Below are 16,458 nucleotides of genomic sequence, written 5' to 3'. Positions count from 1 at the left end.
GCTTTACTCTAAAAATATTTTTATTAATAGATATTAAATAATGTACAGAAGGAAAAGGAGCTAGTGTTAACATTCTATTTGTTCTGTTATGTTCTCTGCTCTTTACCCTAGCTCTTCTCGTGTCTTGCCTACTTTTCTGGGCATTTTCTTAGCATGGGGATCTTCTAGCTCCTTGGCCTTGTAATAGTGGGGAGCCACCTCCAGAAGCCAACTGCTCTCAATCTCCAATACCTGGAAGGGATGAGAAAAAATCAGCAGGGCTCCCTTCTGTCCAACCTAGTTTCTGATGTGTGCGTGTGATTTAAAAGAAGGTTCTCTTCTTTCCCCTTTGGCTGCAGGGCTAGGTGAAAGGGTACCTGGCTCTAATACTCTGGATCCCAGGGGCAGACACACATCTCTACATGTTATTCAAGAGCACAAGTAAGCTAACCCTAAACAAAAGCCTGAACATAAAGACTGAAATACACTCAGGATGGAGCTCGTATCTGCTTTGTTCATTATCACCCTGGCACCTGAAACACTGAGAATGGGCATTCAAACACTTAGTGAGTGAATAAACAGTTCTCAGATCTTAGCAGATGCTGAGACAGCTGTTAGGATGCATTTCTACCTTATCCTACCTTAAACCAAGGTGCTTTCCTATTTCTCTGCCCGTCCCAGCAACGTGAACCTGGGTTTTTAGCTTGCCAGGATACCGTCTCCCACACAATCCACCTGCCTGGGCAGGGCAAGGTCCCCTCACCTGTCTCATGAACTCTTTGGTGGTCAAGACAAGTTCGTGGTAGAGCAACCAGCGTGGCTGTTCCTCAAAGAGGGAAGAGTTGGGATGAATGAACACCGTCTGCTGCTGTTTCACTGTGCGGTAGCCGCTGCGAGTCAACCGTGCTGTGTGGTAAAAGTAACCAGCAGTGATGGCCTGTGGAGCAGGCGGGAAAGGAAGTCAGTGGGAAAGGCAAGGACCCTCAGCACTCACTGCCTTTTTAGTTCAGGCTTTGGGAGAACTAGAAAGGTAAGGGCCTTTCAGTGGTCCGGAAAGCAAGCACAGGGAGAGCACACCTTCCACAGGGGAAGGGGCACGTTCTCAGGCCCCTGGCCCCAGAGGAGAAGCTTGCTCCTCGGGAGACACTGGGTGGACAGCAGCAGACTAGAAACGCTGACCTTTCGGACACGGATATAGTCCCCCTGGCAGGAACTGAGACCGACTTCCACGCGTTCCAGGAGCCCCTCCAGCTGTTCCCGCACATCCCGGGCTCGGCGCATCGATCTGAACTGTACAAAGTTCTCATAGCACCACTGGGAAGAGTAACCACTCTCAGCCCACTGTGAAAAGGGTTGAAAAAGAGGGGGGGAAGAGGGGCTGTTAAGTATACAGCGGAACCAGAGTCCCCCACGTCCCCCTCACTCCCACTCACCCAAGCCCAGTGACCTGTGTATAAACGTTCAGCAGAACCAGGTGGTCCCCCCCCAGGGAGGAAGAAGTTGACACGAGCATTGTCGGCATGGACGACCTTGTCCTTGGGTCGGTAGAAGATGGAGTTGTTGACAGAGAGCATGGCAGCCACTGTCAGGATCTCCTCCGAACAGCTGTACCTGGGGCAGGAAGGGAAAGGCATGGGAGTTCAAAGCGAGACACAGCAACAGGAACAGGAACAGGTGCAGTGAGGAGGAAAGTGATCACTGTGTGGTGGATGTCCTCACGTGGGGACAGCAAGTTGGGCTAACGGCTACAAATCAGAGAGTAGATTGATGGTGGCAGGGGCAACGGTATGGGGGTGAAGGAGGTGAGGGTCAGGTTATAGATAAAACGGTTAACAGGAGAGAGATCCAGGGAGGCAGGGGCAGGAAGGCACCGGGGCCCTCTGAGGTTCTGCAGTATGAAGGTGCACATTATAGCAATCCCTTTAAGTTCACGTAATGACATTTAACCTCAACCATAGCAGAGAAAGGGCATTTAAAGGTGGTCCCTCCACAGCTGTTTCTAAATGCTCTAGTCTGAAACCTTAGGAATGAGTAAGTCCCCAAACCAGCCCTCACTCAGCACTCCTCACAATGGAAAATCTTCCACTTTCATTCATGCCCCCAAATTTTCTACACGCTTGTCAATTTCACCCATCTGATAATCATAACCAAAGACAGGACAGTGTCTTACTGATCCCTGTGGGCCTCAAAAGGGGCAATAAAAGTTATCTAATAACTTGTTATTTGTTAAAGAATAATGTGGTGGACAGAAAAAGCAAGATCGCAAAGATGGCTCCAGAGACAGAAAGAGGCAGGGCCAGTGTGTGTGCTGGGGGCCCGGCCGAGTCAGGGGCTTACTTCTCAGAGGCCAGGATCATTTTAGACAGCATGGGGTCCACCGGCAGCTCTGCCATCTTTCGACCAGACTAAGGAGAGGAAAGAGAGAGTTGAGGCCACTCCTCCCTCAGGTGTCCCGCCAACTCTCGAGGGGTCACCCCAGCCTTCCTCCTGCCCCAGCCTGCCGCCCTCCCACCTCACCGTGGTGAGCTCCCCAAGGTGGTTGAGGGCCCCCAGCGCGTACAGCTGCTCCAAAGCCAGCAGCAGGGTCTCATATGGCGGAGGGTCCAGGAAATCAAAGTGCATTAGGTCGTGGATCCCTGGAGAAAGATGTGAGGGGTAGAACAGAGTCCCTTCACAAGGACAAGCTAGCCCCACCCCTTCTGTCTCAGGAGGACTGGGGGACCCCAGTCACCTAAACTCTTGAGCAGCAACACGACGTTGCCCAGGCTGGTCCTCTGAATCTCGGGCACTGTGGTTTCTTCCAGCTCGTGCTGATAGGCCCAGGCGGTATACAGGCGGAAGCACTTCCCTGCAGCCACCCGACCCGCCCGACCAGCTCGCTGACTGGCTGAGGCCTGGAAAGAAAGGACAGTTTGTCAGGCCCACGGACCATCTGGTGATGGAAAAGAGAAAGGGCAGTATTTCTGCAAGAAATCTGAGAGGGTGTGGACCGCTAATCCCCCTTGCTCTAAGCAGCCTCCACCGCTTCTGAGCTGGCCTGTTCTCCCCCTCGCCCCGTGGAGACCCTGCTCAAGCCCAGGCCAACCTTGCTGCAGGGTGTGACGGTGAGCGATTCCATGCCCGTGCGCGGGTTGTAGCTCTTCTGCTTACAGAACCCCGGGTCCAGCACGTAAATGATGCCCTCGATGGTGAGCGAGGTCTCGGCGATGTTCGTTGCCACAACTACCTGAATGAGAGGATGTGGGATCGCCGGTAAATCCCACCCACCTAGTTACCCAGAGGAAGTAATTCTGGAATACGTGGAGTAGATGAACAGGTGCAAAGGAGCAGGAGCTGAGGAGATTTGTGGCCAAGGTCGGGAGAGGGGGACAGGCCAGTAGAAGAAAGAGGGGAGATGTGGGGATTAGCAGGGCATAAGGCGGAAAGGACAGGAAAGGAAATGAAGGAGGTTCAGGGGTTTTTTCAGAGGTGGGAGCTGGGGGTGTCAGCTTCCGGCCCCATCTTCCCCACTGTCACTTTTTTTTTTTTTAATTTGTTTTTTAGTTTTTGGCCGCACCGCACAGCATGTGGGATCTTAGTTCCCCCATCCAGGGATCAAACCCGCGACCCCTGCAGTGGAAGCGTGGAGTCCTAACCACTGGACCTCGAGGGAAGCCCCACTGTCACTTTCATATTCACCTTTACACGTTACTCCCTAAAACAGCCCCCTGATGAGTCTCCCTGCTCTACTCCTAGCCCTGGTTACACGGCATCCAGAATGGTCCTTTTAAAATGTGAGCCTGTCACATCACTCCCCGCCATCCATCAGTGGCCTCCCACCCTACCTGAGAATCACATCCAAACCCCTTCAGGCCCTGAGTCCTCCAGGCCCTGGCTACTTTTCTGATCTCATCTCCTAGCACCAGGGCTCCTCGCTCCATCCCTGCCCACTGCTGAGCTCGCCTCACGCCCATCCTCACGCCCGCCCTTCGCGTGCGCTATTCCCTCTACTTGGCGCGCCCTTCTCCCAGATGTCAGCCTGGCTCCTTCCCTGGCCTGGGTGAGGCCCCAGCTTCACTCTCACCTTATCAGAGAGGGAGAGGCCTTCCCTACACCCTAAGGAAAATCCCTTCCTGCCATTCCTCTCCTGACACCCCGGAGTCAGCCTCTGTCTTCCCATGCCGCACTGTACCTCTTCAGAGCATTTGCCACAAATTGCTATTAGGTATTTATGTGTTCATTGTCTCCTAACTTATATTAGACTAAACTCCATGAGGCTAGCGACTTGTTTTGTTCATTGCTGTACCCTCATCCCCTAGAACAGTACCTGGAACATGGGAGGAACTCTTTAAATATTTGTTGAATGAAAAGTTACATCTTTGCTCAAAATCCTTTGATGGCCACTAACTGGTCTAAAGTCCACACTCTTTCTCCTGCCATCAAAGGCCCTCTCTAATCACCATTCAAAGTTGTTTTTAGCCTGTCTCCCACTACTTCACCATGTGAGCCTTCCCCTAAGCCTGCTCGAGTACTCTGACTTCAGACACCCCCTAAGCCTTCCTCTGATACTCCGCCATCATCTTCCCTAAAGGTCCTCCAGACCGAACCCCGCCTCCTGGCACCCCAAGGGCCTCCCTTCTCCTCTGCACCTCCACCACGCTCACTTCCTGGATCACACATTTGGCTATCTCGCCATTCCCGCTGTCATCACCCTCTCTCTCCAGCTCCAGAGGCAAGGAACTGCCACCCCGCCTCGCAGCTGCAGCAGTGCCCAGGACACACCTTGCACAGGGCAGGCACACACCTTCCTTTTCACTACTAGTTGCGTGAACCACACGGGTGAAGAATGTGGGTTTCTCCAACTGACCTTCCGTGCCCCAGGGGGCGTGGGCTGGAAGATCCGCGCCTGCATATCGGAAGGCAGGTTGGCATAAATGGGCAGCACCAGGAGCTCCCGGATTTTGGAGCCCAGGCGGCGGCAGCGATCCTGGAGCATCTCACAGGCAGCCTCAATCTCCTCCTGGATTTGGGTGGGGAGAGCTGTGTGGGACCCAGAGTCACGAGAGGCTGACCTGCCAGCCCCGTCTTCCCCTGGGATACACACATCACACCCCCTCCCCCACATCACGCACCTGTCCTGTCAGGAACACCAGGATATCCCCAGGGGGCTGGGTCACATGAATCTGCAGCACAGACACCACACAGGCCTCCAGGTAGTCTGCCTCTGGAGCCTGTGGGGGGGAGGAGGCAGGGTCACAGGAAGGCCACCTGCTCAGGCAAATCTCTTCCTCTCCTCCCAGCTCGACATACACTTTATCCCAGTTTCCCTTTGGACTCTCCATCCCTTCCTCCCCTCCTTGGGACAATCTCCTTCAAAGGCTCCACTGCCTTTACTCTTAAGCCCAACCTCCCTGAGGGGGCACCTTGGTATAGAAGATGTCAACTGGAAACCTGCGTCCAGGGATCCGGAAGACGGGGGCGTCATCAAAGAAGGTGGAAAAGCGGGCAGTGTCCAGTGTGGCTGAAGCCACCAGGACCTTGAGCTCAGGTCGGAATCGAGCAACATCCTTGATCAACCCAAAGAGAATGTCTGTGTGCAGGGTCCGTTCGTGGGCCTCATCCACCATCACCACGCTGAGGAAGGAACGGGGGCACCAGTGAGCAAGGGGAGGTGGGTAATGCAGGAGGGGACACTGGGGTCGCCGGATGAGAGGACAGGCCCCTATCCTGGCTAGGAAGGAACAGACAGACCTGAAGCACCATGATGTGAACAGCCCCGAAGCTCCCGGGGTCCTCTGGGGCACCTGCCGTGCATCCCTGATTGACCCTGATGCCTCTTTCTGGAGAGAGGGGCCGGGTGAGCCCTCCCACCCCAACCTGAGAGGACTCTGCAGGCTTCTTGGTCTCCTCGTAACTTAGCTACAAGTGTGTCACCTTCTTTCTCCTTGCTCTAGTCTTTGGATTTCCTGCCAAGCCCGCAGGAGCTCATCCCCCACATCAACCCTTTGTGCCTAACTGTGACCATGATGGTGAAGTCCTCAGCCATTTCACAAAGCAGGCTGGCGTGATGGGAAAACCCCACAGCCTGAACACTCTCACATTAGCTGGCCTTCCATGGGTTCTCAGAGGTTTTTCCTCTGAGGAAAGGACCAAATCATATCTGTCCCATTGCTCCACTGTAACCTTCTAGGACCGGAAATCCACAGTCTCCTAAGAGCTGAAAAGGCAAGTACTGCTCAGCTGGCCTGGCTCCACCCTCATCCCATCCATGAATCACTTCTCCCCCACAAGACATGCTCATCCAACCCCTGCTTGGCCAATGCCGGCACTGAGAACTCATTATTCACGGATCAAGCCACTCCAAGACGTGGGCCAGAGGCTTAAGAGTCAGGGCGCAATCACTCTGACAGCCCCCGCAATCTCTGCCACACTATGGCTTGTCAGTATTGATCTGAAATCCGCCTCCCTGTAACCTCCCCCATGGCTCCTAGCTGTGCTCTCTGGGGTCACATAAAACAAGTCTGGTCCCTTTCTCATGTAATAATAGCCCTTCACACATTTAGAGGGAACCAGGATGTCTGAGTTTTCCCCTCCAAGCTGAACATTCTAAGTTTTTGCAAGTGGTCTTCACGTGGCTTCTCAACAGCACCATTCTACCATCCTGGTTGTTTTCTGAACTCTGGGAACAATTGGGGAGACACAGAAAGGCTTTCTCTGCAGCCTCTTCTACCCTCCGGGCCCATCTCAGTTCTAAGACTGTTCGAACCATAAAGATTCAAAAACTGGTGGACAGGACTTCCCTGGTAGCGCAGTGGTTAAGAATCCGCCTGCCAAGGCAGGGGACACAGGTTCAGATCCTGGTCCAGGGAGATCCCACATGCCGTGGAGCAACTAAGCCCATGCGCCACAACTACTGAGCCTGCGCTCTATAGAGTGCAGGAGCCACAACTACTGAGCCCACGTGCTACAACTACTGAAGCCCGTGCACCTAGAGCCCGTGCTCCACAACAAGAGAAGCCACCGCAATGAGAAGCCCGCGCACCGCAACGAAGAGTAGCCCCTGCTCGCCACAGCTAGAGAAAGCCCGTGCGCAGCAACGAAGACCCAACACAGCCAAAAATAGATAAATAAATAATTTAAGAAAAAAGAGGGGCTTCCCTGGTGGCGCAGTGGTTGAGAGTCTGCCTGCCGATGCAGGGGACGCGGGTTCGTGCCCCGGTCCGGGAAGATCCCACATGCCGCAGAGCGGCTGGGCCCGTGAGCCATGGCCGCTGAGCCTGCGCGTCTGGAGCCTGTGCTCCGCAACGGGAGAGGCCACAGCAGTGAGAGGCCCGCGTACCGCAAAAAATATATATATATATAAAGAAAGAAAGAAAAAAGAACTGGTGGATAAATCAGAAGAGAAGACAATGTCCAAAATGGCCAGGTGGGAAGATAGGAGGGAAAAGCCAAAGATTAAAGGAGATAAAGGAAGGTACTGAAGAACAGGAGGGCAGCAGACCGGAGGGAGGTGAAGGCGGGCAGCACCCCCTCTCGTGGGAGTTGGGGGGCCTGTGCATACCTGTAACTCGCAAGGTCAGGCTCAGAGAGGAACTCCCGGAGAAGCATCCCATCCGTCATGTAGCGCAGGACAGTTCGCTCTGATGTGCAGTCCTCAAAGCGGATGCTGTAGCCGACCTGTCATGTGGGCCATTAGTGATCGACAGTTGGGCTGTTGCCCCCAGAAGGGAGGGCAAAGGGACAAGGGTGAGCAACTGGACCAGTGGGGTTTGAGGGGACCTGCAGGCAGCGGGGGCTGAGTCCCAGACCCTAGGGGCTCCCCTCGTCCCTCAGTCCTCACAGATCTCACCTCATTCCCAAGCTTCACACCCATCTCCCGGGCCACTCGGGCAGCCACACTCATGGCTGCCACTCTCCGGGGCTGGGTGCAGGCAATCTTCACACCTTTCTTTGTGTAACCCTGCATGACAAGAAGAAAGAGGAGGTTTTCACTTTGACAAATATGCAGCTGGGGCCCAGCAATTCAGAGAAGTTGGAAATGCAGGGCAGGAGGAACAGAGAAACAGAGCAGAAAACCAGACAAGAAGGGCAAACGGATAGGATGGCAGACCCAGGGCCCATAAAGGGTCCTCACCCAGCCCTAGGCAGTCCCAGCCCTTTGGGTCATCAAGTTCGGGGCTTTGTGAGATTCAAGCTGGAAAAGGACTGACCGGCTGGGCAGACCCAAAAGCAAGGGGAACAAGGGAAGGTAAAAAAGCAGGAAAAGTCTTTTCACTCCTCATTCCTTGGCCCTGCAGAGGAGCAGAGGCCAGGCTGGTGGAGCGGGGTCCATGTTCACACCCACACGCCACCACCTAACCGTCTATACCTCCTTCCAACGCTAACCTACAGAACACCTATCAGGCATGGACACCGTGGCAGGAAGTGAGAACAGAAGCATGAAAAGGGTGTGGTCCTTATTCTCGAGAACCTCACCACTTAGCAGAAAAGACTAAAGGACTGAAATACAGAAGGAAAGTGACTACTCAAAATCCCACGTAAAAGAGCTGACAGGACTGTGCTGGTCAGCGCCAGCGGAGGCTGAGGCTGCCATACCTCCTCAAAGAGGTACTGTGGGATTTGGGTGGTCTTGCCCGAGCCTGTCTCGCCTTCGATGATGAGGACCTGATGACTAGCAATGGCGGCCAGCAGCTCCTCGCGGAACGGGAACACTGGGAGGCTGCGGCGGACGACCTGGATGGACTCCTTCTGCTGGGCCTGGGTTGGAACGGGTGGGGCTGACGGCTCCTGAGAAGGAGGAGAAGGGCTGTGAGTTTCAGGGCCGGCTCCCACGCTCCTCGGGACATCCCAGCGCCCACCACCTCACCTCGTCACCCTGGAGCTGAGTGGCCCGGACGAACTCGATGGTCTCCTCTTCCTCCAGCACCAGCTGATACTTGGGCTCCTGGGAGGCAGCATCTCGGGCCCCAAACTTCAGGGACGCTGCCCCGAGCCGGGCCTCCTCCCAGCGCCGCTGCTCCTCCCCAGGGGCACCGGACTCCTCCTCCACTAGATCCACCGCTCGTGCTGGCTAAAGAGAGAGGGGCACGTGGAGACAGAGCTGCCCTCTCTGCCCAGCACCCCCTCCCCAGCCGCTACCCCCGCCCCCGGAGAAAGGCAAGACAAGGAAGGGGCCAGCCAAGCCACCGCCCAAGCCCCGGAAGTCTTCCCTCCCATCTGCTCGGGGACCGGGGCTGAAGCGGTGACCCCCTCGCCTCACCTGTCCTCGCGTCTCCTCAGGCATGTGGTAGCGATTGGTGGCCTCCAGCTTCTCCTGCTCCCCAGCCGCCCGGTACTCCCGGGCCAGATCCCGCACTCGCCGCTTGTATCTGAGCTCACGCCGCTCATGTTGGCTCAGCTCCACATCCCCAAAGAGGAACTCCTCGTCCACCAGCTCGGCCTCCAGGTCCTCAAGCTTCTCGCGCTCCCGCTTGGCCAGGTATTCTCGGCGGGATTTCTTCCGCAGCTCAGGGACCTGGGTCAGCCCAGGGCAGTCAGAGCCTCTTCTCGCTGGAAGAGTGACCCTTTTCCTCACATACCCCTAAGAGTGACAACCTCCGACAGGCCGGCAAGAGAACCTAAAGATGTGTCCTCTACCTTCCTTCCCTCTGCACTGGACAACGCGACTGACGACATGCCCAACGCTGGGCCGACACGCTGCCTTCCAGCAGGAGGACCCAGCTGGACGTCCTTCCAGGCAGCCTGACCATCTTTGCCAATATAAATTCACTAGAGCTAAGGTGATTATGTGCATATTTTATATTGTACTCTTGCTGTTTTATTCGACTTAGTGGAAAGGGGAAAAACATAACAGCTGATACCAGCATTTGGAAGCACAGGTCTCAAACTGAAAACAACTGAGACAGTTGGAAACCCTGGGTGAGCCAAAAATAGGTATTCTTCCTCCCCAGTGATATGCTCCCCCGTCTTGAACCAAATGACTGCAGTTTGAGGAAAAGGGAAAAATAAATTACACACAAAAAGGTTGGAAGCATCAGAGAGTGGTTCTGTGAGGCAAAATGTAATGAGGGATGTTTAGCTCGGGGACTAACTTCTCCCCCTCAGACAATGGGTCATTTGGCTTCTACGTGTTTCCTTTCAATACAGGCTTTTCAGGACACACTGTGGATGACAGCAGACTGGCCACATGCTGAAGGCCTTTCTGAACCCTAACCCTAAGCCCTCCCACTGTGGCAACACAATCTTCCCTGTGTTCACAACAAGCTCCTCTACTGCAGTGACAAAACCCCACTGCTGCCCTCCCCTTGGGGGCCCTGATTTGATTTAATTGCTTGGTTTTTCTTGTTTGTTCTATCACGTCTTAAAATGGAGTTTATGCTCATGACCTGACCTGAGTACCACAATCAAATACTCCTTCGGCCTGATGGGTGAGGCAGATGGATGTCTTTTTAAAATATGGGCAAGAAATCAGGGCAATTTGAGCATCGAAAAGAATAATGATATGCAATTATAAAATACTGAGAAATAAAAATTCATGAGTCCAACATGACATGCGTACAAACAACGGGAAAAAAACTTCTGTCACCAGTGAGGTGACTATTACAGCAGACTCTTTACTCTGAAAATTAGTAATTAAAAGGAAACAATTAAGCATTTGCCCTCACTTTGAGGAAGGCACTGTAGCCCATTCCTTGTTGTTGAGGAAAAGTTCTTCTTTATATAAAGAGGCTAGCTGATAAATGTAGAAGGAATGTCAGGATCCAAAAATCACCACTTTGCAATCCCCCATGACATAAGTGATTCAGGAAAGGATTAGCAGTGGTTGCTAAACCATTAGCTGAGAGGCTGCTGGCAGGAAGGATACCAGCACTAACGCGCACACAGCTGGACAGTGTGTCCCCCTGATATGATGGGCACGTCACCACCCAAGAGGTGTTGCTGCCACAGCTGTTTAATCTGAGTCTAAGCAAGCTGTGGACCCAATTTCCACTTTAAAGAAAGCACTGGGACAGAACTTAATACCACAAGATAAGGATCAGATAAATCCAGAATGTAGGACACGGTACAAGATGAGACAGAAAGAAAGAGAGAGAAGGGGGAAGTGAAACAAACTGAAGAAACCTAACAACCAAATGCAATACGTGAACCCTGACTGGATTCCAGTTTGCAAAAAGCAGTTATTAAAGACATTTTGGGGTAACTGGGGAAATCTTACTGTAGGCAGGTTCTTAGTTGATATATGAGAAACATCTGCCTGGGTGTGACAAAGGCACTGTGGTTTTAGAGAAATATCATACCAGGTACATGCTGATGGGACAAAATGCCATGATGTCTAAAACTTTTAAATGGTTCAAAAAGAGAGGAAAAGAAAAAAGCCGCCATTTACATAGGCATTGCAGGGACTTCTCTGGTGGCGCAAGGGTAAGAATCCGCCTGCCAATGCAGGGAACACAGGTTCGAGCCCTGGTCTGGGAAGATCCCACATACCACGGAGCAACTAAGCCCATGCGCCACATCTACTGAGCCTGCGCTCTAGAGCCCACACGCCACAACTACTGAAGCCTGTATGCCTACAGCCCGTGATCCGCAACAAAAGAAGCCACCGCAATGAGAAGGCCGCGCACCATAATGAAGAATAGCCCCCCATCGCTGCAACTAGAGAAAGCCCACGCGCAGCAACAAAGACCCAACTCAGCCAAAATATAAATAAATAAATAAATTTTTAAAAAAATTGCCTTATATTATTCTTTCAATTTTTCTATTTGTTTGAAAATTTTCATAATTGAAAAAGAAAAGAATAATTCAGGAAAGTAAAAACACTACACCAGCATCGAGAGATGTCTCAGAAGTCTGACCACAGTCACTTTGTGGGGTGTGAGCTGAGATGGATATGTCAGGAGAGAGCTGATGGCCACTAGGCCATTTTCGGGACACCAAGAGCCTCAAAATTCTTTGGGGAAATCTAAGTGTGACTTAATGGGAAGACCAGGCCTTTGGAAAACTGCAACCCTACCTAGGCTAACCCCGTAACAAGTCCAGTTCATGAATTACAAGGGCTCTGTCCCCGTGCAGTGAGAAGACCAAATCAGGAAACCAGTGGGAGATCACAAGGCCCCGTGGGGCACGGAGGGATCAGGTGGTAAGAAGGTATGTGGAGATGCTGTACCCAAGCTCAGGGGTCAGCACGCCCGTGGGCAGCAGGACTCTGCTCTGCCCCTGTCCTGCAGCCGCCCCTTGAACACCCAGCTGCCTTTGGAGTACATCTCTTTAACTCTCAGGAACAGGGAAAGCTCACACTCTCCTCACTAACACACAGTGTGATCTGATCCTAGGAGTCAAAAAGGGTTTCTGGGCCGTTTTCTTCCCTCTACAACTTAATCCATCCTCAGCAGGCTCCTGTCAACCAAGCCCCCTCCTCCAGAGACCCAACACCCCACCAGCAGCTCCACTGCACTTCCTGTGCACACTTTCTCCCTATCCTTAACCACACTCCTTCAGTAAGTCTTTCCTTTTGTCTTCCTGGGCACTGGGACTCACCATGGCTTTCCGGTCTTCCTCAGCCATCTTGAGGCGCTTCTGAGCCTCTTCATAAGCCTAGGAGAAGAAGGCAAGAGTGGCCAAAAGTCCCCACACCCACAGCCATTGCCCTTCTAGAATCACAGGTATCATCCTGATGTTCCCTAGCAAAAAAAATGTTCCCCGGCACAAAGAAATGTTCCCCCTTCACTGAGGAATCTCTGGGGCTGCAGGTTCAGCAGAGAGCCACCTTAGCCCAAAGACCCAAAGACATTACCAGATCACTGGAGGCAGCCCCTTGTCTTCCCAGAGATCACTATCTGCAATCACACCCAACCTCACACTGGACCCAGGGATCTTCTGGGCACTGACGGGACGTGCTGCTCCTACACACCTTCTTGTCTGACCGCTCCAGGACGTTGCGAGTCCGGTCCTTGTCCCGCTGCCGAACCCGCTCGGCGAACGCATCGCGCTCCTCCAGGTCCTGAAGGCGCTCTCGCTCTGTCCGCTCCCACTCATCCTCTGACTCTGGCTTCTCCGTCTGCTGTTTACTCCCCCTGCAGCCCAGCCCAGAGCATTAACTAAGGGCATCCAGAGGCTTACTGTCCCATCATCCACCTGCCCCATCCTCTCTCACCCTACTTCTGACTTACTGTGTCTTCCTCTTTTCTTTCTCAGAAAACTCTTCCTCCTCTTCTTCTTCCTCTTCCTCCTGACGTTTCTTCCTGAGGTGTTTCCGTTTTTTCAGCTTCTTCCGGAGACTGCTCCCGGCCCTGCCCACAGTCTCCTCGCTGCTCTCCTCACTGTCCTCCAGCAACCTGTAGGATCGGTTCTTTTCCAGCAGGGCTCTGGCCTCTCGCTCTGCTGCCCGAGCTGGCTTTTCCACCACAGCCTTCCTTGGGACCTGTCAGAAGAGGAGAGGATAAGGGGGTGTGACCAACTCCTGATCCCTGCCCACCTACTCTGCCCTGTTCCTAATTTAAGGAGTAACTTGACCTTAAACCGGCCTTCATCCTCTCCCTCCCCCAAGGCTTCACACCATGTCCATCAGCCTGAATAGGGCCTCTCAGCTTCCAAACTTCTTTTCAGTCGTTCATTTAACAAACATTTATCGAAGCCTGTCCCATGCACCCACTGCTAGGTACTAGAGATACAGGGATAAATAAAGAGACAAAAACTCTTGCCCTCATGGAGTTTACATACTCATATCCAATTCTCAACTGCTCAGCCTCTGTTCTTCCCAATGACTAAGTCATTCTTACCCAAGGACTGGCCAGGATTGTTGTGCAGAGGCCTGTCACAGGCCTGGCACTGTACCAGACTCCAGGGATACACTGGTAAACAGATTAACATAAAGTTCCTACTCTCCCATCCCTTACATTCTAACCTCATTTCTCACCAAGCATCTTATGGGATATCCACACCAGGTTATCCACCATTCTCTGAACAAGCTCAACACTTAGTATTACTGGATACTTTCTAAGCTCTAATTCTGCAAGGTGCAGTTAGGTGGTAGGAATACAAAGACAAGAAATACAGTCTTGTCGGGCTTCCCTGGTGGCGCAGTTGGTTAAGAACCCTCCTGCCAAGGTAGGGGACATGGGTTTGAGCCCTGGTCTGGGAAGATCCCACATGCCGCGGAGCAACTAAGCCCCTGCACCAAAACTACTGAGTGGACGCTCTAGAGCCCACAAGCCACAACTACTGAGCCCACGTGCCACAACTATTGAAGCCTGCGAGCCTAGAGCCCATGCTCTGTAACGAGAAGCCACTGCAATGAGAATCCCACACACCGCAACGCAGAGTAGCCCCTGCTTTCCGCAACTAGAGAAGGCCCACGTGCAGCAACGAAGACCCAACGCAGCCAAAAATAAAATAAATAAATTTATTTTAAAAATATTTCATTAAAAAAAGAAATACAGTCTTGTCTTCCAGGAGCTAACCTTTACACCTGTACTCTTCTCCCCTCTCTACGTGACAAATTCCAGGGAATCTTTGGGTCTGCTTTTCCCGATCCTAACTCCCACCCCTTCTGCCCTCCCACAGCACCGGCCTACACATCTATTCTATAGCCTCGCTATTCAAAGGATGGTCTGTGGACCACCAGCCATCACCTGTAAACTTGTTAGATTTGTTAGAAATGAAGAAACGAAGAATCCATCCCAGACCTACCGAATCGGAACCCGCATTTTAACAAAAGCCCTGCATGAATCCTGTACCTGTTAAAGTTTGAGAAACACTGCTCTATAGCGCTTAATCCAACACACTTAAACCATTCTCAATCTTCTCCACGGAAGTAGACGTCCAGCCCGTAGGCGATAACGGACAAAGAAGAAATGCTGGTGAACTGAGCTTATTTAATTCTCGGTTGGACAGTTAGCCCGACCTCACCAGGACAAATAACCTGGGGGCGCCGCCCCCGCTCCACCCCCTCTCCTGCCGCTCCCATGCCCGCCCCCCACCCCCACGCCGCACCTTGGTCCAGAGTCTCAAGGCGAAGTCCCGGGCCGGCCCACTGACGTCCAGGGTATCGGTGTCTCGCAAGCGCTGCACGAACTCCTCTGCCGAGGCGCAGCGCTGCGCGGTACCGATGAGGAACTGGGCCACATGCCGCTCGCTCAGTCCCAGCACCGAGTGCAGCTCGTCTTGCACCCAGCGCTCCAGTCCCGCCGGCGTCGCCATGGCGACTCACGCTCCCTATTCCCGGCCCTGAGAGTGTCTCGAGCAGCCTCGCTGGCGGCCGGGCGGGTCACCCGGAGGCCTGAAGCCCCGGGCCGGAGCCTCTGTTCCACAAAGAAGCTGCCTTAGGACCTGGGGGTTCGGTTTCCAACAGCCCAAAGCAATCTCCCCGGACCTCGGAAGCCGGAAGTAGCTGCACTTTTTCCGGCCTAAGCACTACGGTGGCCGAGCGAAGTCAAATCTTGCGGAATTGTACTCGAAGCTTGGGATAAAACATTTTCATTTCCTCCCCCACCGAATCTCTCTTTCGCCCTCTGTTGGTCACTCCTGGGTGTTACACTCACTCATTTCATTCCACAAATGCTGAGAGCCTAATGTGTGCTAGGCAGTTTTAGTTCCGGGGATATACCAAAGAACAAATCAGAAACAAATCCCTCACAGAATTTACAGTGGCTTGAGGGGGGCGGAGACAAGATACATAAAAAATAAAACATGTGGGCTTCCCTGGTGGCGCAGTGGTTGAGAGTCCGCCTGCCGATGCAGGGGACACGGAGTTGTGCCCCGGTCCGGGAGGATCCCACGTGCCGCGGAGCGGCTGGGCCTGTGAGCCATGGCCGCTGAGCCTGCGCGTCCGGAGCCTGTGCTCCGCAACAGGAGAGGCCACAACAGTGAGAGGGCTGAGTACCGCAAAAATAAATAAATAAATAAATAGACATGTAAGTTCCATGGAGCCAAAAATAATGCAAGGTGTATGTGTGTGTGTGTGTGTGCGCGCGCGGGCGCGCGCGGCTGGTGGGGCAGTCTTTCAAATTAGAGGATCAGGTCCGTGCTTATTACAGATTAGGCCGTGCTGATTAGAAGTGATCTTTGCTAGGACTGGTACTTTCCGCAGAAGTGAATACAGGTTAGGCTTAAAAGAGGACTCCAGGCAGGAGAAGACTTGGGATGTGGAGAAAAAATAAAGGTGCCCGCTTTTCTTGGCGCTGTCTCTGGAAGTTATTTTAAAAGATCTGCAAACTAAGGAATGTGCAAACTGTATTCAGCATTTTTTTTTATTTTTCTTTTTGTATTCAGCTTTTTTTTTTTTTTTTGCTAACTGCTTGAGAAACTCACTGGTGACTGCTTAATTTTAAATAAGCAGAGTTTGTTGCTTGACTCTGCCGTCCTCTGTTTGATCCTGCTTCATACTTTTACAATTAATTGTATTTATCGACACTACGCTGGGAAAAGAAACATTTGTTATTCCAGTTAACAGCCACAGGTAGCTCCACATCATTGGCTTCTTTCTTTCTTTTTTAAAAATTT

At 52.7% G+C, this 16,458-nt stretch overlaps 1 protein-coding gene across 1 annotated transcript; it reads right to left on the bottom strand.

Annotated features, from left to right (window-relative positions):
* Positions 1 to 2: 2 nt before the first annotated feature.
* DHX16 (DEAH-box helicase 16) lies at positions 3 to 15,604 on the bottom strand. Its single transcript, XM_027099246.1, is given in 21 exon segments — positions 3 to 231; positions 743 to 916; positions 1,159 to 1,320; positions 1,427 to 1,465; positions 1,467 to 1,590; positions 2,317 to 2,384; positions 2,497 to 2,615; positions 2,711 to 2,873; positions 3,065 to 3,205; positions 4,826 to 4,978; positions 5,091 to 5,189; positions 5,382 to 5,592; positions 7,520 to 7,635; positions 7,808 to 7,918; positions 8,554 to 8,745; positions 8,825 to 9,028; positions 9,218 to 9,472; positions 12,496 to 12,552; positions 12,869 to 13,031; positions 13,128 to 13,378; positions 14,950 to 15,604. Coding segments are annotated over 21 exon segments (3,138 nt in total). The 5' UTR covers positions 15,157 to 15,604; the 3' UTR covers positions 3 to 102.
* Between the last annotated feature and the right edge of the window lie 854 nt (positions 15,605 to 16,458).

This window comes from Aethalodelphis obliquidens, unplaced genomic scaffold (genome assembly GCF_003676395.1).
Source record: "Aethalodelphis obliquidens isolate GAN/ISIS:26980383/991018 unplaced genomic scaffold, ASM367639v1 scaffold131, whole genome shotgun sequence".
In the NCBI taxonomy this organism is placed as follows: Eukaryota; Metazoa; Chordata; class Mammalia; order Artiodactyla; family Delphinidae; genus Aethalodelphis; species Aethalodelphis obliquidens.
The sequence above is the reverse complement of the archived record's forward strand: the minus strand, read 5'-3'. Positions and strand labels throughout refer to the sequence as shown.